At 42.5% G+C, this 24201-nt stretch overlaps 1 protein-coding gene across 3 annotated transcripts in view; it reads left to right on the forward strand.

Annotated features, from left to right (window-relative positions):
- The window catches only part of MTHFD2L (methylenetetrahydrofolate dehydrogenase (NADP+ dependent) 2 like), a 61395-nt gene that overhangs the window by 9803 nt on the left and 27391 nt on the right, over positions 1 to 24201 (forward strand). For all 3 annotated transcript variants that reach the window (XM_072126609.1, XM_072126611.1, XM_072126610.1), the window contains exon 3: positions 2375 to 2497. In XM_072126609.1, coding sequence (XP_071982710.1) covers positions 2375 to 2497 — 123 coding nt within the window. The remainder of the gene's footprint in view (positions 1 to 2374; positions 2498 to 24201) is intronic.

The raw sequence follows: 24201 nt of genomic DNA on the forward strand, positions 1-24201 counted from the left end.
TACTGCCAATCCAGCACTATGTCAGGGCTGGGAGTCTGTGGACCCTCCTGACCATCGCGGGAGATGATGCTAGCCAACACCTGGGACCTTAGACCTTAGACTCCAGTGGCACCCGGTCTTCACCAGAGCCTGCCGCAAAGCGGGATGGACTTGCTGTGGCGGGATACCACCAGGTATCCCGCCATGAAAACAGCACAGGAAGGCACACTAGGACTCAAGTCAGGAATCGCAGGAGCTGGCACATGAATCAGGAACACAGGAATGGACTGGCACACAGGAACACAGGAATCACAGGAACAGACTGGCACACAGGAACGCAGGAATCACAGGAACGGACTGGCACACAGGAACGCATGAATCACAGGGGAAGGCTTAAAAATCCGGCAAGGGTCACAGGAAGGGGCAGGAATTTATATCAGGCCACCGCCAATTATCGGCGGCTTGCCCTTTAAATCTCAGCGAGCTGGCCCTCGCGCTCTGGGAGACGGGGACGCGCGCAGCGAGCCCTGGGAGCAGCGGAGACTGCTGCAGGAGCCAGGGGAAGTAAGAAGTGCTGGGCTCTGGGGGCACACAGAGAGACATGGGTACGCCTGTGATCCGAGACAGGGATCGCGGGATCATCCGTGACAAACTACCATTACCACTGCATAATAACTGAATAATACTGCCAAACCATAACCCAGTGGTGGTGAACCTATGGCACGTGTGCCAGAGGTGGCACTCAGAGCCCTCTATATTGGCACCCATGCCATCACCACAGGGTAGAGTTTGGCAGACAGGACTCAAGGCCTCTTTCAGTCCCAGGCAGCCCAGGACCCTAGAAGGAGTTACAATGATAATCCAAACTTCTTCTTCTTTACTGTATTGGTGTCCTGAAGTGCCTATACAATTTAATCCTGTGAAAGAGCAGGTAGTAATAAGTTACTGCTTGAATTGTCGCAATGGCACTTTGCAAAAAATATGTGGTTTTTGGTTGTAGTTTGGGCACTCGGTGTCTAAAAGATTTGACATCACTGCCATAACCTCTACCGTGACCTCTACATGGTATATTGAAAAAAATTAATAATAATACACTCTGCAGACAATACAACTGACTACAGTCTAATTAAATATGATAGGGTATATTCACCGATATGTCCACTGATCATGCAGCTGATTCACCAGCGGCCTTTACATTATTGCGACTATGCATGCGCCGCCACTGACATGCTGGTGGGCAATTTTGACAATCCTTTCCAAAATGACGCCCCCAGTAGAAGTTAAAAGTTTGCAGATTAGTGGTCGATGGGGAGGGGGTTGAGCGATCCTGACCTTGAACTGCTCAACTAGTCCTGGCACATTTCTGCAGCTTTCGCCCCTACATTTCTTCACACTGAACCCCTAAAGACACGATGGTTCCTTACAGTACAGTCACTGTTAACCATATATGTATATTAGTCCATATGCCCACAGGCAACATTTCGGCTCACAAACATTCTCAAGTAATTTTTCTGTATTTGTGAATGTGCCCTCCTGCTATACAGATCTCACTTCACTCATTTATATACAGCCATTTAATGATTTACAGCAACTCCCTGATATACAGTCTATACATCCATCATATGGCAGCCCCTCCTTCTTTCCTGTATATAGTTCTCCCTCTATACAATGCCCCCTTCAATTCCTTACTCCCCCTCATTGTAGTTCCCCCACAGTGCTTTTTGCTAACCCACCTCACAGAGAAGGTCCCTTCAAGACAGTGCTTCTACTAGATAGCGCTTATCCCAGACAGTGCTCTCATCCCCCCAGACAAAGCTAAAATCTGTAGTTGCCTCCTGAAGTAATGGGCCTCTTTCACAGGTACATAGGTTTTCTCCAGGCATGTATTTCTGTGCTGTATGAATCCGTATGTATGTGACGTTTTTCATCTGTATGTGCAAGTATATCACTGTATCCGTAATGTATCCATATAATGTATGGAGTGCTGTCAAATAGTATATTATGGTAAGGTGGACAATACGGGCATATAAATACCGTATTGCTCATTGAAATGAAAGTGGCCGGATGCTACCTATTTGAAAACTGTATGGTATGGCTAGCATATGGTTGTTTTCAGAAGTTTGCGTGAAGGAGATCTCACTGTAGGCTATCCACACCCATGTATAAAATCCATGCAGTGTCAACTAATCACTACATGTTTTTGCTTTGACAAACCGTTCTTGTATCTATCTTTTGGCAACGCTGACATCTCTGCATTGTAGACCTGATGTTGAACAGTCTCAATATAAGCCCTATTCTCTTTTTATGTTACTCGAGTCATGAAAACGCATTCATCTTGTTGAAAACCATTGTTTCTTGCACAATGTGTATATACATATAAGTCTTTTCATTTTAGGCATTTCCAGTGAAGTAATACTTAAGCCCAGCCATGTTTCTCAAGAAGAATTGCTGGAAGTCATAAGCAAGTTAAGTAAGGACTCAAATGTCAGTGGCCTCCTGGTTCAATTGCCGTTGCCAGGTAAGTGCTATCAATCAAACATACCACTATACAGGGGGTCCCTGACTTACAGACGACCCCTAGTTACAAACTGCCCTCTGGATGTTGGTAATTTACTGCACTTTACTACCAGGCTGCAATGATCAGCTGTAGCAATTGTAAAAGGTGTCTGCAATTAAGATTTATTGTTAATCTTGGTTCTTATGACAACTCAAAGGATTTAAAGTCCAATTGTCACAGAAAGCCAAAAAAAATTGGCTGGGGTTACAATTATAAAATAAACCAGTTCTGACTTGCATACAAATTCAACTTAAGAACAAACCTAAAGAACCTATCTTGTATGTAACCCGGCGACAGAGTGTAATTTATCAAACCTCCTGCAGTGATGATAAGATGAAACTACTGTTATGATAATTATACATATATATGTACCAATGCATGTTAGCATTTTGAGTGATTATTATAATCAAAATCTTATCATTCATACGGGGGGCCATATAGTTTGTCTTTGGGGAATGCCCCTTATGCTATTACTGACAGTGGCAGGACAATTACCTAAACAACTGCGCGGCACAAAGATGCCCTTAGTATTATTTATTCATGGAGTAATGACACTATAGCTCCTGGTAACTGAACATAGGGCAAGCCGTGTGAATGGGGACTATATGAGAAGGATACTAGAGGCATGAACAATATATGGAGCATTGTCTGTAGTACTTTAATGCAACCACTAGGTGGGAGCATCTACCTCATTTCGGCAATAGAGTGGAAAAAGATGGCAAGCATCTTGAGGCTGGGAAGATCTGGGTGTAGACTAAAATAATCATCCAGGATCGTTAGTATTTTCCGAGTTTTGTTATTTTTCTCATGTTATTTGATACTTACTTTTAAAGATAAATATTAAATGTTACGTTTTATAATCTATATACGTCTACGATAAACTTCAGTGAAAGAGTTATATGGTATGTAGGACATTCAACTTGATATGTAGGACCGTATATATTTGAGAGTAAGCCGAACTGAGTATAAGCTGAGGTACCTAATTTTACCACAAAAAAACTGGGAAAACGTATTGACTTGAGTATAAGCTTAGGGTGTGAAATGCAGCTATATAATAAAATGGTCAGTAGTCTCCCCTCATCAATAACAAGATCCACAGCAGAGTGCCCCCGTTAGTGTAATGTGCACAGCAGAGTGCCCCTGTAATGTTATGCCCCCATTCACTAAGTTCCTGAATGTGTCACTTCCCCGCTGAGGTCCGCCGGAGTTCACCATCTTCCTCCAGATGCATGTAAGTGCATGTCTTGCGACACAAATTGCTTTGTTAAACCCCGCTCGTAGCCCGAATCCGGCGGATCGTCCGACTAGCCCCCCCCCCCATTTGTGTCGCGTGAAAGTCGGCACCAATGCGCCAAAATCCGATCGCGTACACCAAAATCCCTTTCTAAATACGGGGCACATCGGAAATCGTCAGGTATTCTGACGATAGTGCGGACCGCGGACCCTTAGTAAATGAGCCCCTATATGGTTATATGCTTGTTATAGTGACTTTAGAGGTATATTATATTATATGCACAGTATATATTTATGTGTGCAGCATAGTGACCGGAGGGATAAATTATTGTGTGCGGTATAGTAACTGGAGGGATATATTTATGTGTGCGGTATAGTGATTTGAGAGATATATTTATATGTCTGGTATAGTGACTGCAAAGATTTATTTATGTGTGCGTTATGTTTATTTGTGGTGTGTGTGTGGGGGGTCACCACTTAATTTTCCACCTTGGTTCTGCCAGAAAAGAGAGGTTGCTGCAATTATTTTGTGTGCCTAGGGCACCACAATGCCTTGTCCCAATACTGATAGTATGCATAAGTACATGAATACAATTTTCCTCCCTTACAAAAGTACGGGACAAAGTACAGGACAAGGTCTGGGTTTGGCTCAAACCCACCGCCGTTAGCACTCGTGATTGGTGCTGGCCCCATCCATGGGCATTACATAATTAATACTGTTGGGCGGCACGGTGGCTGAGTGAGTAGCACTTCTGCCTTGCAGCACTGGGGTCCTTGGTTCGAATCCCTCCCAGATCAGCATCTGCAAAGAGTTTGTATGTTTTCTCTGTGTTTGCACGGGTTTCCTCCGGGTACTCCGGTTTCCTCCCACACTCCAAAACATACTGTTAGTTTGTTTAGATTGTGAGCCCCATGGGGGCAGGGACCAATTTGACATGCTTTGTGCAGCGCTGCATAATCTGTGTGCGCTATATAAATAAAGGATTATTATTACTGTTGAAAAAGTACATCCATCCATCAAGTTTAATCAGGAAAAGGATGTAAGGGAAATTATTCTATATTATAACATAACCATCAATGTTATTTTGATGTAAAAAGGCATCTAGACCCTTCCTGAATCTTGTGTACCATAATTCTTTTAATCTTTCTTCGTAACTGAGACCCTTCATACCTCTTATCATATTTGTGGCTCTTTGTTGTACCTTTTCCAGCTCCAGGGAGATTTATCATAAGTCTCTTAGAGCAGAACTGTTCTACTTGCTCATGGCAACCAATCAGAGCTCAGCTTTCATTTTCCCACAGCTGTTTATAAAATTAAAGCTGAGCTCTGATTGGTTTCCATGGGCAACTAGAACAGTTTTACCTCAGAAGCTTAATGATAAATCTCCTCCAATGTGCAGAGGGAGTTCATGTAGCTGGGAGATATGGAGGAAGAACAGACTGGCCAGACGAGGTGCTGACGGCAGAACAAAATGAGACATCTTAGAGAACCTGTCAGTTACCACACAGATGACGGAATTCCCAGAGGAAGAAGGCAGTTCAGTGATAAAGTCCATGGCTATGTGAGTCCACAGGCAACTAAGTATTGGCAGTGGCAGAAGCAGACCTTAACCAGATCCAGACCGGATGAGGAGCTCCCGCCGGCAGATAATGCCACTCCTCCAAGGCAAGTTTTATGGCCAGAAGCTCCCGATTACCTATGGAGTAGTTCCTCTCCGCAGCAGAAAAAGTCTTTGAGAAAAACCACAGGTGAGCGTTCGACCATTTGGCCCTTTCTGGGAGAGGACGGCTCCAGGTCCTACATAGGAAGCGTCAACCTCAAGCTGGAATGGTTTCTCCATATCAGACCGCCTTAGAACAGAAGCAGAGGCAAAGGCAGACTTCAATTCAGAAAATGCTTCTTCAGCCCCCGGAGGCCAGAGCTTAGGGTCAGCATTTTTCTTTGTTAATGCCACAATAGGTGACACAAAGGAGGAGAGATGAACTGCTGGTCGCGAAGCCCAGGAATCTCTGTATAGCTCGTAGTCCAACTGGGCGAGGCCAGTGGAGAACCGCAGACAACTTGGTGGGATCCATCTGTATGCCCTTGTCAGAAATGATATACCTGAGGAATGGAAGACTCTTCTGGTGGAACTGGCACTTCTCGAGTTTTGCATGTAAGCGATTGGCCCTTCTGAGAACCTGTTGCACGTGGGCCTGATGGGATTCCAGGTCAGTAGAGAACACCAGGATATTGTCCAAAAAGACCACAGCACAGGAATATAACAAGTCTCTGAAATTGTTGTTGACAAATTCTTGAAAGACAGCAGGTGCATTGCAGAGTCCAAAAGGCATGACCAGATACACGAAGTGCCCATCTCGAGTGTTGAAGGCAGTCTTCCATTCATCCCCTTCACGGATGCAGGTGAGATTATATGCAACCCGAAGGTCCAACTTAGTGAAGACTTTAGCTCCACGGAGGCGGTCAAAGAGTTCCGTGATCAAGGGTAGTGGGTAGCGGTTCTTCACGGTAACTTTATTAAGTCCACGATAGTCTATGTAGGGGCAGAGCGAACCATCTTTCTTGGCCACAAAAAAGAATCCAGAAACGACAGGAGACGAAGAGTTGCGGATTCTCTTTGATATAGGCTGACATAGCCGTGGTCTCGGGTACGGACAATGGATATACTCGACCTCATGGCTGAAACATGCCCGGAAAAAACTCTATATAGCATGATGTGGTGGCAGTGTCTCTGTTTCCGCAAAGACATCAGCAAAGTCTGTATAAGCAGAGAGTAGACCCACCAGAGGCTTGGAGGACACTGAGGCAGACATGGTGGACACCGGGTGGAGAACAGAGAGACAGCAAGACTGGCACTCTGGACCCCAGCAAAATTTACCTTAAAGGAGTTGTCCATTTTAAGCACCTTCCAGCAAATAATTGATATTGTTTGTGTAATGAAAAGTTTAAAAATTTTCCATTATACTTTCTGTATCAATTTTTCATGGTTTTCAAAATCTCTGCTAGTCTGCTTGCTGCCATGGAGCAGGAACCTTTATCTTTTACTTCATGTATATATACACTGGTCCATGGTCATGTGATGTCACACAGGTGCATGTCTAGTTATAGCACGCAGTGCAGTCAAAGCTGTGTGACAATAACGAGTCATACACCAGTGTGACATCACATTACCATGGACTGATGTTTATTTACCGGAAGTAAACATAGAATCTTCCTATAGAATGAAAACAAGCAGAGATCTAGAAAACTGTGAGGAGTTGTTACATAAATTATTTTGGAAAATGTAATAACTTTTCATTACACAAACAATATTATTTATTTGCTGTAATGTGCTTAAAGTGGACAATCCCTTTAACTAGTGAGTAGACAAGGAAGAGCTTCAACTAATCTCATACGATGCCTTGTGAGGCATGATTGACATGTCTGACATCAGTCAGATGAACTGCTTAACTGACAGCAAAGTTCACTTGATTTAGCAAGATTAGTTCTTAGCTAGTTTGACTAGTTATCGTAAAATGTTTATTTAAAATGTCAAACACAAAAATCTAATTCTGATTTTTAGATGAAGTGCCAAAACAGCCAGGACAAAATCTTTATTGGAGCTCCTACTCCATGCCCAGCAACTGCCCTAGCACACAAAGCTTACATGCCTTCCATACATATCTACTAGGCACCCCACACTTACACTGGCAATATTGCAGCAATGCAAGCGGCCCTTTGATGTCAGCCCTAAAGTTTACATGTACCCATAGAAAGTACACGTGGAAAGCACAATTATCCATTTGACCAAATTGTGATGAGAAAATTTCCAAAGTTTAGGGAGGATGCTGCAGCAACTTTCAGTAAAATGTGTAAATCTTTTATTATGAAATAATTTAAAGACTGTTTTTCGTGTAAGCTCAGAAATAAGGATGGGCTGAGGCTCACTTAGCCCTTGGTAAAAATGAGTTTGAATCCCCTGATCTAAGGTTAGAATATCTGCATCTAAGGTTATACATACTTATAACTTGGCTTTTCAGTTTTGCCAGGTACAATGCAGAAAACCACATTACTTGATGCTGCACACACTTGGTCCAGATTGCTGTGGGAAAACCTATTACTATGGAACATATCAGCTGGAGAATGACACTATCTGCACTTTGACTGCGAAACCATGGAGATAAAAATATGCAGTATTTACATTTTGCCCAAGAGACAAGAAACACCTTTGGAAGAAAATTAATAATTGCATTTCTAATCCAATATCAAGTGAAGGCAGTGATGTAACTGGAGTTCTCTGGGCTCTGGACCAAAATTCCTTATGGGAACCTCCCATTATACTCAAAACAACTTGAATAATAATAAGTCTGCCTTTTATCAGGGGACTCCCGGATGTTATAAGGGAGCTGGCACGTTATGTGAACAAATCACTATACAGGCGGTCCCCTACTTAAGAACACTCAACTTACATACGACCCCTAGTTACAAACAGACCCCTGGATATTGGTAATTTATTGTACTTTAGTCCTAGGCTACAATGATCAGCTGTAACAGTTATCAAATGTGTCTGTAATGAAGCTTTAGTCTTAAAATCCAATTGTCACAGAGACCAAAAAAGTTCTGGCTTTGATTACAGTGATAAAATATACAGTTCCGACTTAAGAACAAACCTACAGACCCTATCTTGTATGTAACCCGGGGACTGCCTGTATAAGCACAAGTGCCCTCTTTGCCGAGTGTCCCCCGGTCACTGCTTACAACCCTCTCTCTCATCATGTCCTGTGGTTTTTGTGTTAAGTGAGAACTTATACAGCAGAAAAATGGCACAGCTGCCTGCTCCTTGCCCCGGCCCTGCATTGCAGGCAGTCAAAGCTTATTTTAGACAGTGAGAGCCGTAGACCCCTATGCCAGGTAGAAAGACTAGGTGCAGGTCAGGAGTAGTGACGGACTGACATTGTCCTGCATCTGGCAGTGTGGTGAATCAGAGGGGCCTGAGCCTCTCACTATTCAAAATAACTGCATCTGCACCATGTGCTGCAACCTGTGTGCAGAAATAAGACAGTACCTGAGCACATGGGGCACAATATTCTAGTCAAACAACAGTTATTTCCCCCAAAACCAGAAAAGGTGCTTGTGTTATATAAATTCGACTTGAAAGAGCTCATCTTTTTTTTTTTTTAATATTTATTTTTATTAGATTTTTTACACAAAACAAAATACACAAAGTTTGGGTGCACAGACCCATAAAAGCCCCCCTCCCTTTTCCAGAACAAGAAAAAAAGGTGGTTCTTGAATTTGAGGTCTTATCTTGGGACTTGTTTGGCTTACCAACTACCACAGTAGTGTTGGTCTGAAAAATGGTATTTTAAGTCAGTGGGTGAGATTTATCTGGGCCTGAATTTTTCCTATACAAGCCCTGAAATAATCATAATTCCTTGTAAACAGCCAGAAATTGCAATAATTTTCCCCCTTTAGACCACCTCTATGACAAGTGGGCATTGAGGGGTGTGAATTGACATGGCCTGACATAGAATTGTATGCCAGCACAGCTGATTGTTGGATTTATCAGGGGGCTGGAGCCTCCTGATGTATCCAGTGCGGCTGAGGGGGGAAGGGCTTCCATCTGACGTATGATAAATGTCCTGCATTAAATGACTTATATCTTACCTAGAATTCTTGGATTAACCGGTTAAGGACCGGGCCCTTTCCTGTTTTTTCATGTCCATTTTTCACTCCCCACCTTCAAAAATCTATAACTTTTTTACTTTTACACGTAAAGAGCTGTGTGACGGCTTGTTTTCTGCATAACAAATTTCACTTCATAGTGATAGTATTAAATATTCTATGCCATGTACTCGGAAGCAGGAAAAAAATTCCGAATGCAGTGAAAATGGTGAAAAAACGCATTTGCGCCATTTTCTTGTGGGCTTGGATATTACGTCTTTCACTGCGCGCCTCAAATGACATGTCTACTTTATTCTTTAGGTCGGTACAATTAAGGAGATACCAAATTTGTATAGGTTTTATAATGTTTTCATACATTTACAAAAATTAAAACCTCCTGTACAAAAATAATTTTTTTGATTTTGTCAACTTCTGGCGCTAATAACTTTTTTATACTTTGGTGTACGGAGCTGTGGGTGGTGCGAAATTTGATAATATTTTCAATGATATCATTTTTAGGACTGTACGACCTTTTGATCACTTTTTATAGATTTTTTTATATTTTTCAAAATGGCAAAAAAGTGCCATTTTTTACTTTGGCCGCTATTTTCCGTTATGGGGTTAAACGCATTGAAAAACCGTTATCATATTTTGATAGATCGGGCATTTTTGGACGCGTCGATACCTAATGTGTTTATGATTTTTGCTGTTTATTTATATTTATGTCAGTTCTAGGGAAAGGGGGGTGATTCGAAATTTTTGGTTTTTTTATTATAATTTTTTTTAATTTTTATTTTTACTATTTTTCAGACTCCCTAGGGTACTTTAACCCTAGGTTGTCTGATCAATCCTATCATATACTGCCATACTACAGTATGGCAGTATATGGGGATTTTCCTCCTCATTCATTACAATGTGCTATTAGCACATTGTATTGAAGGGGTTAAAACGAAGACTCGAGGCTACCAAGAAGACGGATCGCCGCCCCCGATGACGTCACCGGGGGGGGGGCGATCCCAGGTAAGATGGCCGCTATCTTTTTGAGGCTGCCGGCAGCTTTGCCGGCAGCCATCGCTGTGAAAGCACCCGCGATCGGTGCTAGCACCGATTGCGGGTGTTACCGGCAATATGCAGCAAAGACTTACCGGCTATGGAGAGGGCTCAGCCCGTGAGCCCTCTCCATGAAGCGCAACCCGACCGCCGCCGTGAATACATGGCGGGCGGTCGCGAACTGGTTAAATCTGAGAAAAGAGTGCATAATTTAAAATTACAAAAAGATGAAAGAAAATTATAGTCCAAAAGACCCACATTATCAATATGGAACATCTTCCACCGGGGTTTAACCTTTTCTTGTGGCCTGGAGGCAGCCGGGGCCCAGAATACCGGAGTGGCTGGCGGTTGCGGCCTAGGCACGCTAGTGTCACGGTGCTTGGTGTGGGGATCGGAGGGCTGTCCTACAGCCTGGCAGTTCTCCAGCAGGTGGTGTTGGCAAGAAATGAAATAAAGGGAGAGGCTGATGTACTGGTTCTCCCTGGGGCAGCCCTTAGAGTCTGTAGTGTGTGTCCCTGGTAGATAGATGGGGCGCCCTTGATGGTGATACAGCCGTAGCAGGAACCAGACGGAGGCAATGTTGTGCATAAAAGTAACTTACAGTTTTTTATTCGAACCAACGGTAACAACATGCCAAACGATTCTGTACAAGTGCAGTACTGGAGTGCTCTTGGAGAGGAACCTCAGGAGTTGTGTCACCAGCCTGGATGCAGGAGCAGGCTGGGATGTAGCTGTGTCCAATGCTGGAGGCTGCAGCTTTTAATCCTGAGTATGTTCAGTATCAGCCCTGAAGGTGGACTGACACCCTGTAGCTCTGTAGTGAGAGCTGAGGCCTAGTAGCTTTTCCTGTGGTGAGAGCTGGGCCTGAGAGATCTGCTCTCTCTCAAGTTTTTCTGGAACTCTCCCTGTGGAGAGCGGGGTCTGAAGAGACTGACTCCTCCCCTGACTAAGGGTTTAGTTCCTCCCTAGTCAGGTGGTCTCCTCCTCCAATCACACTCCAGTTACAATAGTGGAACATCATTGGATGATAACATTAACATTCCTTTAACCCTTGCCTATCCAGGCAGAATCTACCGCTGTTCAATTACCTCTATATGTATTGGATAGTAAATATCGCAACTACTCCTCTGCCATGCGCATTGGCAGGGACGTTGCAAATAAACATAAGATGAACCTTGAAAACAAACACTACATGTAGACCTCATGTATCAGGGTCTCATAACTTAATGTGCCACACCACTAAAAGAAGAAGAGGGTGTACCACATGTGTCTCTTTTCATTGTAGGCTTTGCAAGAGTTGCATCGGTTGGCTGATTCCATAATTCCCTTAAACTTCTATGCATAGCAAGCAGCCCCATCTCTTCCTTTCTGAAGTGGAAATTGGGTCATAAGTGGTTCCTGTTTTTGCATAAGTGCCAAATGCAGTAACTTCTGAAATATTGTCTTATGTAAGAATACTACTTTATGTTTTATTGGGAATGATAGTGTCGAGCCCCGTCCCTTTAGGTCGAGGGTACTGTCGAGGGACCACAGGCCGCCACTATGCTTCTCTATAAAGGAAGGGGGGGATTGTATGGAAATGTTCGTGCCAGTCGGGATAGTGGCTGCTGACTTCAGCCCTGGGAGATAGGTGTTGTGGGTCAGCATGTTGTTATGAACCCTTCGCACCTAGGGCTGGCTCCCAGGGGATGGATGGAGGAGGAGGTGCATTTCACTTGCCTTGCGATGATGGCGGCACCAAATAAATACTTGCACACTTTGACTTAACTTAAACTGTAGGGATGCCGGCCACCTTGGTGAGCTGTCCTCCTCAATATGATTCTTGCTTGTTCCTCAGCTGCATTGAACTCCTCTTATTACAGTTACAACCTCTGCTTGCTGTGCTGCTTGGCCTCTCTAAGCTCTTTCTGAGACCCAGGCCTCCTGCCTGCCTCCTCTAGGACATGCTTCAATGGTTGCTGTTCCCTCTGACTGCTACCGCTGACTGACTTTACTCCCTCCTCGCTCACACTGACTCTGACTGCAACTACAGACTGCTTTACACGACTGCAGACTATGACTGACCCCTCCAGTCTCCACGCTCTGACTTAATCTTAACTCCTCCTTTCTTATTCCCACAATTCTTTGCTACTCTCTCACCTTGGTAGCCTCTTTCTTTATTAAAAATAAAACAATTAAAGGTATATAAACAGTACATTGCCATTGCTGTTGGACCCGACATTTTAAACAAAGTGGAAGGTGCTACAATGGACTCTTAGGGCTCTTTGACATTGACATCAGCTTCAGTTGCGCATCTTTTGTCTCCATGTCCGCAAAAAAAAAACTGCTTTGAAAACATCACACCTGGTTTTTCAGTCTTATCAGTGAATGTTTCATCAGTTTCTTTGCGGACCCATAGAATTCTATTACCTTACATAATCTGCATCCATGAAAAAAATAGGACATGTTTCATAATTTTTTCCACGGAGAACGGATCTGTGGAAAAAAAAAGCCAATGTGAAAACATCCATAGAAATCAATAGCTTTGTGAGGCATCCGTGGAAATCATTGAACTTACTAAGCAGGTCTGGAGACAGAAAAGGTTGTGCACTCCTGGTATAATCCATCACTGACTACCACTGATATGCTATGAATGGGGATAGCTGTGTCTGCTAATTTAATCGCTAGGGTGACGTCTGTGGTATTTAAACATATAAGTGAGTAATGATGACCTTAAAGCACAGGCACAAAATACACCATGAATTTATTTTTTAATGGATTTGCATGGGAATGCAGCTATGTAAAGCTAATATTTTATTTGCTATCTTAAGCTTTGGAGCGTCATAGCCCAGTCAAATTACCTAAAATACTACAGAACACTTACAGTCTGGGTAACTGCAGCTGGCCAAGGGGGAAGGATATCTACTAGTTGGGGACATGAGTTATTGCTGAGGCTCTAACAACATAAGAGTGCTTATACATTTTGAGTCAATGTTTAATTCCAGCAGGCATTTAGGAAAATGGAATTCCATTTGAGTATTACTTTACCACTTTGCATAAAGCTTTCTGAAAAGTAGAATTAATCATCCAGTAGTGATCCTGTGTGCTGAGATCCTCACACCTGAATTCCTCATAGCAGAAACCCCTTATTGGATCCTGTATGTGCATTCCAGTTCTTCAGAACAGACATATTCTTAAACAGACAAGATAGAGTGTAGCCCCCTTAAGGAACCAGTAAGCTGTCGTCTGAGGCAAGATACTTATCTCACCATATGGCAGGTGTGATACTGGTTGCCACATGCCTGCTTGTCCTGATTTACTTTAGTAAGAATAATTCCTTGGGGATGGAACTGATCATGATTTCATGTGTCAGCAAAAGAGGGGAAACCATTTAAATCATACAATTGATACTAAAGAAATATAAGCATAAAAATCTAACTACTTATTGGATATCCTGATTTGTATGGGCAATTTTTATATGTTCCATGAAAATATATGGAATAACGATTTTATTTTAGAGAATTAGGGAAAACATTCCAAAAAAAAAGTATTTAAAGAAATTTTTATTTTATTATATTTGAACAATAGGAATATGAAAATATGTTTTGTACAAATACAAGCCAAAACTGCTTGCTGAGACTCATAACTTTAATAACTAATAACTCATAACTTATACATTTTTATTTTGGGGATTTAGTTATATGAGTGCTTTTTTGGCACCAATAAACATTACTATAAGTAATGTATGGTACCTATTACAATACTATACAGAACACATAAAAACCAGTTAAAAAGCAGCATCCAATATTTTGTGAATGTGGTTAAATATAGAAAGATTTGGGATCTCTGGGCCATCCTTGGGCAGCACAAAAAAGGTGAAATCCTATACTTCTCCAATTGTACAGAAGATAACAAGGTGAAGGGATCCTGTTAGGGACTGCAAAACTGCCTTGATGCAGATGGGGTTTAGAATGCTGAAACTTTTTACCTTACCTGTGTCCATGGCCAATGTTTCCTGGAACCCAATATCTAAAGGAGCCTTGATCTGCTTCCACACCCTGCGCATAGTGAACCTGATGTCTGTATACCTTGCTTCAGTGAGCATGATCTGAAAATCATGTGTATGCACAGTGAATACAGGTATACAGACAGAACAAAATCAAGTGCCTCTACTCATCTTGCCCTGCCTTAAAGGGAACCTACCACCACAAATCTACCCATAAAGGTAGATCGGGTGGTAGGTGGATCAATGGGACGTGAGGATAGCCCTTTTAAGGGCTAATCCTCACGTCCCCGCACTTTTTTAGTAATTTTTATCAGACTTTTATGCAAATTTTCTAATGTGGCTACTGGGGCGTGGAGTAGCCACATCTGAGGTTACATGGCGCGGCTACTCCACGCCCGGTAGCCTCTTTTCTCCTCCTACTCACCATCTTCGGCGCGCAGCTGCTTGTAGCTGTGCGCCCTCGTTCGACGATCCTGCAGTCTGCGCATGCGCAGAAAAGCAGCTGCTCATAGCTGCGCGCCGAAGATGGTGAGTAGGAGGAGAAAAGAGGCTACCGGGACGTGGAGTAGCCGCACCATGTAACCTCAGATGCGGCTACTCCACGCCCCAGTAGCCGCATAAGAAAATTTGCATAAAAGTCTGATAAAAGTTACTAAAAAAGTGTGGGGAAGTGAGGATTAGCCCTTAAAAGGGCTATCCTCACTTCCCATTGATCCACCTACCACCCGATCTACCTTTATAGGTAGATTTGTGGTGGTAGGTTCCCTTTAAGGTATCTTTTTCTTTCACAGTCTGGCAGCGGAAATAAGGGATTTAGATGAAGCAATGAGAACCTTATCATCATTATCATCTAGAATAACTAGGCTACGACTAAGGACTAGGTATAGTCCGAAACGCGTCAGATCCCTTTTCTATTATGAGACGTCTCTATTGTTTTTAATTCTTTTTTGATTAATAAAGTGGAAATTTTATGATTCAACACAAAAAATATTTTTCTTTGCCTGGACGCTGGACAAATACCCTTTTCCTTGGCTAGAATAACTAATGCCATCAAGGTTGCACCTTAAATAGTTCATTTCTGTCATCAGTTCCAGTCCTGATACAGTTTCTTCAGAAATAACTGGATAAAGGCTTAGAGCTGAATACACTGAAATGCAATTTATAGTAATCAACTCTTCAGTCAGTGGCTGATTCTGTCAAATTATGATATAGTTAAAAGTGCAAAGATTGCTCATGGAAGTGAAGAAAATAAGACAAGACCTTCTTTCTTTATGGGATTTGCCAGTGGTCTTGAAGTGTTGGGACACATGGCAATGCCATTTTGGCACAAATGAGCCCTTCCCCATTGATGCCTGGAGTCATTGTCAGTTCTCATGACAGCCTCTCATTCTGCACAGCCTCTTACATGCTACATAAGTATTGTGGTATATTGTATGAGCCTAGAGCAGTGATGGCGAACCTTTTGGGGACTGAGTGCCGAAACTACAAGCAAAAGCCACATATTTTTCACAAAGTGCCAAATGCCAATTTAAAGTAACTAAAGTAACTCACAGGTTTCACACGTATTGGTGTCCTGAGGACATTAATACAGTAGAAAGAAAATTTGGATTATTATTGTAGTTTCCCTCTAAGGTCCCTTAACAGGATTACTCACAGGTCCGGAGAAGGGTCTACAATCATAATACAGCTCTGTCAGCACCTCCTTGCTCCTCCTGCACTTCTAGTCTCTAAAATAGCGCTGAACGTGGCATGTACTGGGTTGCCTGTGCCTGCAGGAGGAGGTATTAAGTCCTAAATGGTGATCTGGGTGATGGCCTGGGTGCCCACAGAGAGGGATCCGAGTGCCACCTCTGGCACCCGTGCCATAGGTTCGCCATCACTGGCCTAGAGGTTTAAGACCCTAAGTAGCCTAACAGCACGTCCAGAAAAAAAACATAAAATGTTAAAATTTGATGGGTTTTCACAGTATTTTTTTGCCATCTTGAACTCCATAAGAATTAAATTTAAATATGATCAAACGGTCATACAGTTCTCGAAATGAAATTGCCAGCTTGTCCTTTAAATATTTCAAATTACATAACTACTTACACCAAACACATACTATACTAGTACGATGCTGACCCTATGCCAGTTCGTCTCTGCACTGGAGCCGAACTGGCATCAGGAGTCGTGGGATGTCAGCAGTAATCTACCGCTGACATCCCCGAGTAACACCCGTAGTCAGCGCGGCTGTGGCATTTAATTCGCCTGCCAGGGTTCTCTGCCCCACGTTCTGCCCTCCACGCCGTTTTCAGGGGGCACCGATCGTTACTATGGAAGCACTGGGGTCCTGCAGGCAGTGCCATTATGATGGCATCTATGACATCATCTTAAAGGCATATGCATGTACATAGGCTGACTCAGATGATTGCTTGTTCATGTCCCATGGTGCAAGAAATAAAAAAGTTTAAAAAAAGTTATTCAATAAAAAATAAATTAATAAATCAATAAAAATGTCATAAGCCCCAAAACATTTAAAGAGACATATAATGCACAAAAAGGTCTAAATCATAACACGATACCCACATATATAGTATCACCATGTCCGTAAAAATCCGTAGAATAAAAGTAAATAATTATTGAACCCATACGAAGAACACGGTTAAATTTTTTTTAAAAAAACGCTAAATTAATTAATTAATTATGTGATAAAATAGTGAATACGAGAAAGGAGGATTTAATTTGCCAGATATGCGGTCTTATTTTATTGCTGCCCAGGTCAAATATATAGTTCTTTGGGATAAGGAACCTTTGAGGAGTGCCTTCTGGAATGCTTGAGGCTGATGTGTAGAAAAGTCAGAGAAAAAGAAGAAACTGTCCGACAATAGAACTGATGAGGCGGATAGGCGAAGACCTTAAGATTAGAATAAGATGCAAGGGAATTACTAGGTATACCCCAATCTGGGGGAATAAAAATTGGGAAGTTCCAGATATTAAGACCGAACTCTGGCTTGAGAAGGTTGTTAGATATATTAATCAATTACTGTCAGATGGGAATTTAAAATCCTTTCTGGAGATTTGAGCAGAATATGGGAGATCAGCAAAAGGGTATTTTTCTTATACCCAGTTGTCTTATTGATAGCACGCAATAAATGGCAATAGCAAGATAAATGTTAATGTACTCTTAGCACTGTTAAGATCATCGCTGGGAGTTAAGCTCAAGAGCAAAGTATTTTTGAGATGTTGGTACGAAAGAGAGGAAGTATTTAATAAAGAAAGAATTGTGAGTGTAGTAGGGATTTTGGAGGATCAGCTTTGGATTAATGCAATTAGAGATATAGATAGGGTGTTAAAATATCCGGCTCACAGACTTGCACAACTTTTTTTGATGCTTAGGGCATATTATACGCCATATTATACTCATCTCAGAAGTATAAATGTAAAAAATGCGGCTTGGAAGGAGTGAAAGATGTTAATCTACTCTGGTATTGCCCTAAGATGAGAATTTTCTGAAGGGGAATTGAAGAGGAAATTAGAAAAATTTTTGATATAGAGATTGTATTTGACCTGAAAAGCTGTACCTTGGGTATAATAGAAAGTGAGATTGTTCAGGAGTGGAGATATGTGGTAAAGAAATTATAATTTTTTTCTAGTTTCTCCATAATTAAACTGTGGATGTCAAATAACATTCCGTCAGTTTCGTCTTGGCAAAGAATGGTCAATTATAGTATATTGGCTAAAGGCTCTGTAAATATGAAGGGGGAAGAGAGGGGTTAAAAAAATTTAGGACAAAATGGTTTTGGACAACTAAATATTTCTGTCAGGAAGAGAAGCTAATGTTGGGGGAAATGTAGTTGTAGACGGGGTGAGGGTAGGGTAGGAGAGAGAGAAAGAGGATGGTGTTTTTTTTGTTTTTTCTTGTTTTTTTTGTTTGTGTTTGTGTGGGGGTCGCTGGGATGGGGCGGGCATGGGGAATAGGGTGGAAAAGTTGCGGAGAAGGGATGGAAATTAACTTAAAGGTTTAGTGTATGCATTTTATTATATGTTGGATTTGTAATTGTATGTTATGTATACATTTATGAAATATGTTATGATTATATATAGTATTTGTCTTTGTATCTCTTTGATGTAATAAAATATATATATATATGATTTTTACCTTTTAAATCCCACAAAAGATGAAATAAAAAGTGATTATGTAGGGGGGGGTTTAATGCTAAATATTTAAAATTTCACTCAAAACAGTAATTATCCCCAAAAAAGTAAATTCTGAAAATACGGAAAAGCAATATTCAATTTGTAAGCCGCGTGACATCAAAATAAATTATCCAGACATTTCAAAAATTCTGAAAATGCAAAGCAGACTTATGGGAAATGGTATTCAGCAACTTATTTGGGTGGTAAATCTATCAGCCTGAAAACACAATGATTTAGAATTTAAAAAATGGCTAATTTTTTTAAAAAAATTCATAATTTTTTTCTTTTTTTGTAAATAAACTCAAAACTAACCAAAATTTACCACTAAAATAAAGTACAAGATGTGGGGAAAAAACAATCTCTCTGAAAGAATCGCTTTGATAAGTAACATTGTTCAAAAGTTCTAACCATATACAAAAAATGGGGCTGAGCCTTAAGCTACAAAATGGCTACGTCCTTAAGGGGTTAAAGAGCTTGTCCAGTTTCAGCTGCTAAATTTTATTGTTTGTGTAATGAAAAGTTATACATATCTGTATCGATTCCACACTGTTTTCTAGATCTATGCTTGCTGTCATTCTATAGGACTTTAGTAGCAGCAGTCTCACTCTAATTATTTCATTTTGGTGCCCATAGGTCTTTTCATGCTTTCAATGATTCAATAGGAAGCTACTATGTTTACTTCCTGTGGATGGAAATCTGTCTCTAGTCACGTGATGTCACACAGGTTCACGGCTTGTTATATCAGAAAGAGTAATCAGGGCTGTGTTATAACGAGCCGTGCACCTGTGTGACATCACATGACCCTGGATCATTTTTTATTCTCGGGAAATAAACATTGAAGCTTTTTATAGATTGACAGCAAGCAGAGATCTGGAAAACTATAAAGAATTTATACAGAAATATTTAGTATTAAGCTGCATCAAGACTAAGTTTTGATGGATAGGATGTCAAGCCTGTTAAGCAAAAGAAACACTGTTACATAAAGTAACAATGAGAGGAGGAGCATGTGAGTGGACGTCCTGCCGCTCCCGTCCCCCGAGTCGAGGTGCCCACGGAACGCTGCTGACATGCGTGCCCCCCCGCTAGTGTTCCTGTCATCTGGTGCGAGCTTCCCGTCAGTCTGGCCCAGTGGATGAAGTGCGGAGGCAGGGGCTGGAACGCGTTGTAGGGCATGGAGGACAGACGCGTGTCTGCGGTTTGGACTTGGGCTAAGGAGCTTGGCAGACCGTAGGCTGGTGCTCGGATGCGGGAGTTCCGTCGGCCCCTTTGTGGAGGAAGTGCGTCCATTGCCTCCCTGGCTGCAGGTACCCAAGGGTCTGCAGTCCCTTAACAAAGGTGTGGAGCTGGAAGAGGAGCGTGGCCATGGCGGGCCAGAAGGCAGAAGGCGGGGCGGGAGCGACAACCACTACCCCAAAAGATTAAAGAAAGGTAGAAAAGGTTAGAGATAAAGAAAAATCTAAACTGAATAAATTAGCTTTCTCCCCAAAATCTGCGTATTCTGATAGGCTCTCGATGGGTGGGTATGAGAAAGAAGGAGGCTCTGACAGTGTCTGGTAAATATGTTGGCATATCCACCTACACTAACAGGGGATACATCCCCAAACTTTTCTATGAATAACATTTCTGCCTCTAGCATGATAGAGACCCGAATCCCCCCACCCTTAATAAAATTTTGAACGCGGTCCTACAATGTAGGGGCGATATTAAGGTCTTATCAGTTGAAGTCGCCCACTTTGTATATGATAGAATTGACAACGTGTGGAGGCAGCTATAAAGATGACGTGTGGAGGCTGCTATGGAGACAATTAAATTTGGATAGTGCCTGTATGTGGCAGTCCAAAAAAGTTTTCAAACCAGAGGAGCAGGTAGGTGGTCCTCCAGAAAAATTAAATAGATTGAGGCGGAGCGGAAATCCCCAGGTGTATGATATGTCCCTTTGATGGAGTAGGGGTTTGAGGGGGCTTATGTCCCTTTGATCTAGCAGGGGTTTGAGGGCCCTCCGTTTGAGCAAGGTTAACCGGGATAGATCAGGCAGCAACTGAAGGCGGGCTCCTTGATGGATAATGTCACCGGCTAGACACGCTTTAGACATAATGGCATCCTTAAGTTGGTAGTGGTGCACCCGGCATATAGCATCTCTAGGTTGGTCGCTCGCTGAAGGATGAGCCTGTAATGAGCGATGAGCTCGGTCTAACTCCAGAGGCGTATCTGCCGGCACATCTAGTAAGGAGTTGAATATTTGACGCAGAGTGTCGTGCAGCAAAGGGGTTTCCACGGTCTCTGGGAGGCCTCGCACTCTGATGTTATTGTGACGACCTCTGTTTTCACCATCATCTAACTGATCTGCTAGGTATTGCAGTTGGTAGGTGTGGGTGGATATAGCAGCATCATGAGTGATTAGACGCTCAACGAGTGTGTTGTGTGCTTCCTCTGCCGAGGAGACTCCGTTTCTGCACCCTCCGGTGCATGTGCAGGAGTTGCCGCCATGTCAGGACTCCGGGCAGGAGCCGCGACCGATGCCAGGCTGGTGAGGTATTTGCTGATTCCTCTGGCAGAGGTACGTCCAAGCTGCACTGAAGGGGTACGGGCACCCCCTCTTCGCTTTGCACCCATGTGCAGGGGAATGGGTTCGCTGGATACGTATGTTTATCGACCGCCAGACAGGGTACAGGCAGGAGCGAGGTTAGTGTGCAGCCATCTTCCTCCACAGCCAAGACACGCCCCTATTTCCATTTTTATATACTCTTTTTGAGTGATAAAAAAAATGCTGAGACAAAGATTGTGGAAACAATACCCTAATACTTATACAGGCGGCCCCCTACTTAAGGACACCCGACTTACAGAAAACCCATAGTTACAGACGGACCCCTCTGCCCACTGTGACCTCTGGTGAAGCTCTCTTGATGCTTTATTATAGTCCGAGACTGCTAATATAGTCCGAGACTTGATAATCATTGGTCCAATTACAGCAAAAAATTTGAAACTCCAATTGTCACTGGGACAAAAGAAAAAAATTTGTCTAGAACTTCAATTATAAAATATACAGTTTCGACTTACATACAAATTCAACTTAAGAACAAACCTCCGGACCCTATCTTGTATGTAGATTTTTTGCAAAGAATGTGGGCACTAAAATAGAAACTGTCTCAGATTGTTACCAAGAATTTGTAAACAATTTGTAAACAAAAAACGATTTAAACAATTTGTAAACAATTTGGTAACAAGAATTTGTAAACAACTTGTTAACAAAAAACAATTTAATTTAATTTGCTTGTCTCGATATAATATTCAATTACAATAGTTGAGGACCAATATTTAAGACATTTAAAAACATATTCATGCATAGAACATAGCGATTATATATAGACAAAAGACGCGATATTTGATAGATGAAATCTATATTTGTTGATTAACATATATGTGTTAAGGTTTACAACCAAGGGGTAAGTATTCCAGGAGGTTTGTGTTTTCAGGTCATTGGGCCCTTTGCCTGTAATACACGTTTTTCTATAATAAAAAATGAAAAATAAAATGAAAAATTATAAATAAAAATAAAAACTAAAAAATGAAAAATAAACAATATAATTTGTTTCTTTGAGCAGCTTTCAATCTTTTAAGACAATTTTAGCCTTCATGTGGTACCTTTATGGTTTGTAATATGCGACTGTTTGTTTGGCACTCTTGTATGTAACCCGGGGACTGCCTGTACTTTATAAATCAATGGTATTTATATAATTTACTTGACAGTTCGGCTTCACTTAAAGGAAACCTACCACTTGTAATGGCAGGTTTCCGATGGAAATACCGGGCACCAGCTCAGGGTGAGCTGGTGCCGGAGCTTATTTTAGTTAGTGTTTTAAACCGCGGTATCGCGGTTTAAAACACTTTTTAAACGTTGTAGCCGGCGCAGGCAGGTACGCGCTCGGCGCTTACCGTGCACGCGGCTCTCATTCACTTCCTATGTAGCCGCGCGCACGGTAAGCGCCGAGCGCGTACCTGCCTGCGCCGGCTACAACGTTTAAAAAGGGTTTTAAACCGCGATACCGCGGTTTAAAACACTAACTAAAATAAGCTCCGGCACCAGCTCACCCTGAGCTGGTGCCCGGTATTGCCATCGGAAACCTGCCACTACAAGTGGTAGGTTTCCTTTAAGACATGAAATGACAGGATCACATTATAGATTTTGGAGGTCTTTTTTGCACTACACTGCAATTACACATTTTGTAAACATTAGAAACACCTAAAAAATACCTACTATTTTTTTATGTCGACACTCAAAGATATTAGACACTCATGACAGCAGCTCTTTTATTCCGTAAGGATCTGATGAAGTAGGTGGACCGCCACAGAAACACGTTCTTTAAATAAACTAACCTAAAAATTACTATTGAGTGGACCCCTCTAACATTTCTAACCATCCCTTGTGCCATTGCAGTCATACCTACTGGTAGCTGTATTAATAATAGGCTTAAAACAAGATGGAAAAATGTAGTGATTTATAGAGATCTCTCTTAGAAGATACATCTCTATACATCAGTATATTAGGTTTGTAATGCAGTACTGTACTGTAATGAAGCTCTTAGTTACTACTAAACTGGAGGGTTAAACTCCCGTCTAGTATAAATTCAATTCATGTTATCATAAATAACCTTGTGTCAGGGGGAACCCTCCCTGACATAGGGACAGGGCCGGATTAAAGGAGGGGCTCCTGGGGCTCGAGCCCCGGGGCCCCCACCACTTTCACTTTTGAAGGGGCCCCCACCAGTTTCTGACAGTCAGCGACTCAGCTGTCTCTGTGTGCAAAGCGCAGCGGCCCGTGGCCGCCCGGATCGCACATAGGGGTCTAGGATGTCAGCTGTGTCAGTGAGACACAGCTGTCTTCTCTGGAGGAGATCGCCGATGCACTGTTTTGGCGGCAGCAGGCTTTGATGGGACGCTGGCGGCGAGTGATAACGTCACACTGTCGGCGTCAGATCACTACATGCTGCCACCAAAACAGTGCATCGGCGATCTCCCCCATTGATGGCAGCTGTGTCTTCAGTGGCCCGGCAGCTGCCTGAAGATCGAGTAAGAGCCTGCAGCATTGTGGGATCACTGGAAGGGAAGGTGAGGTGAGTATGAAGTTTATTATTTTGTGGCTATTTTCTGCAAGGGACTGGTGGCTAAATTCTACAGAAGGCTGGGGGATGTATACTACAGGGGTCTGGCGGGCTATATACTACAGGGGTCTGGCAAGCTACATACTACAGGGGGGGGTGGCAGGCTACGTACTATAGGGGGCTGGCAGGCTACATACTACAGGGGGCTGGCAGGCTATATACCTCCAAATACATTTTTGGAAGGGCCCCCACCATTTTGCGCCCAGGGGCCCCCACCACCCTTAATCCGGCCCTGCGTAGGGAATGACTATATATGGACTGATGATGGATTCCCCTCTGGCTAGGGAATCTCCAGCTGCCGATATCAAAGAAGAGGAATTCCTATGAGCAATCAAAACGGGGATTCCCTACAACATCAAGAGTTGTGCAGAGTGATCTCATCTGTCAAAAGACAGCACAATCACAATTGCAGTTCATC

The sequence above is a fragment of the Engystomops pustulosus genome, chromosome 1 (genome assembly GCF_040894005.1).
Source record: "Engystomops pustulosus chromosome 1, aEngPut4.maternal, whole genome shotgun sequence".
Lineage (NCBI taxonomy): Eukaryota > Metazoa > Chordata > Amphibia > Anura > Leptodactylidae > Engystomops > Engystomops pustulosus.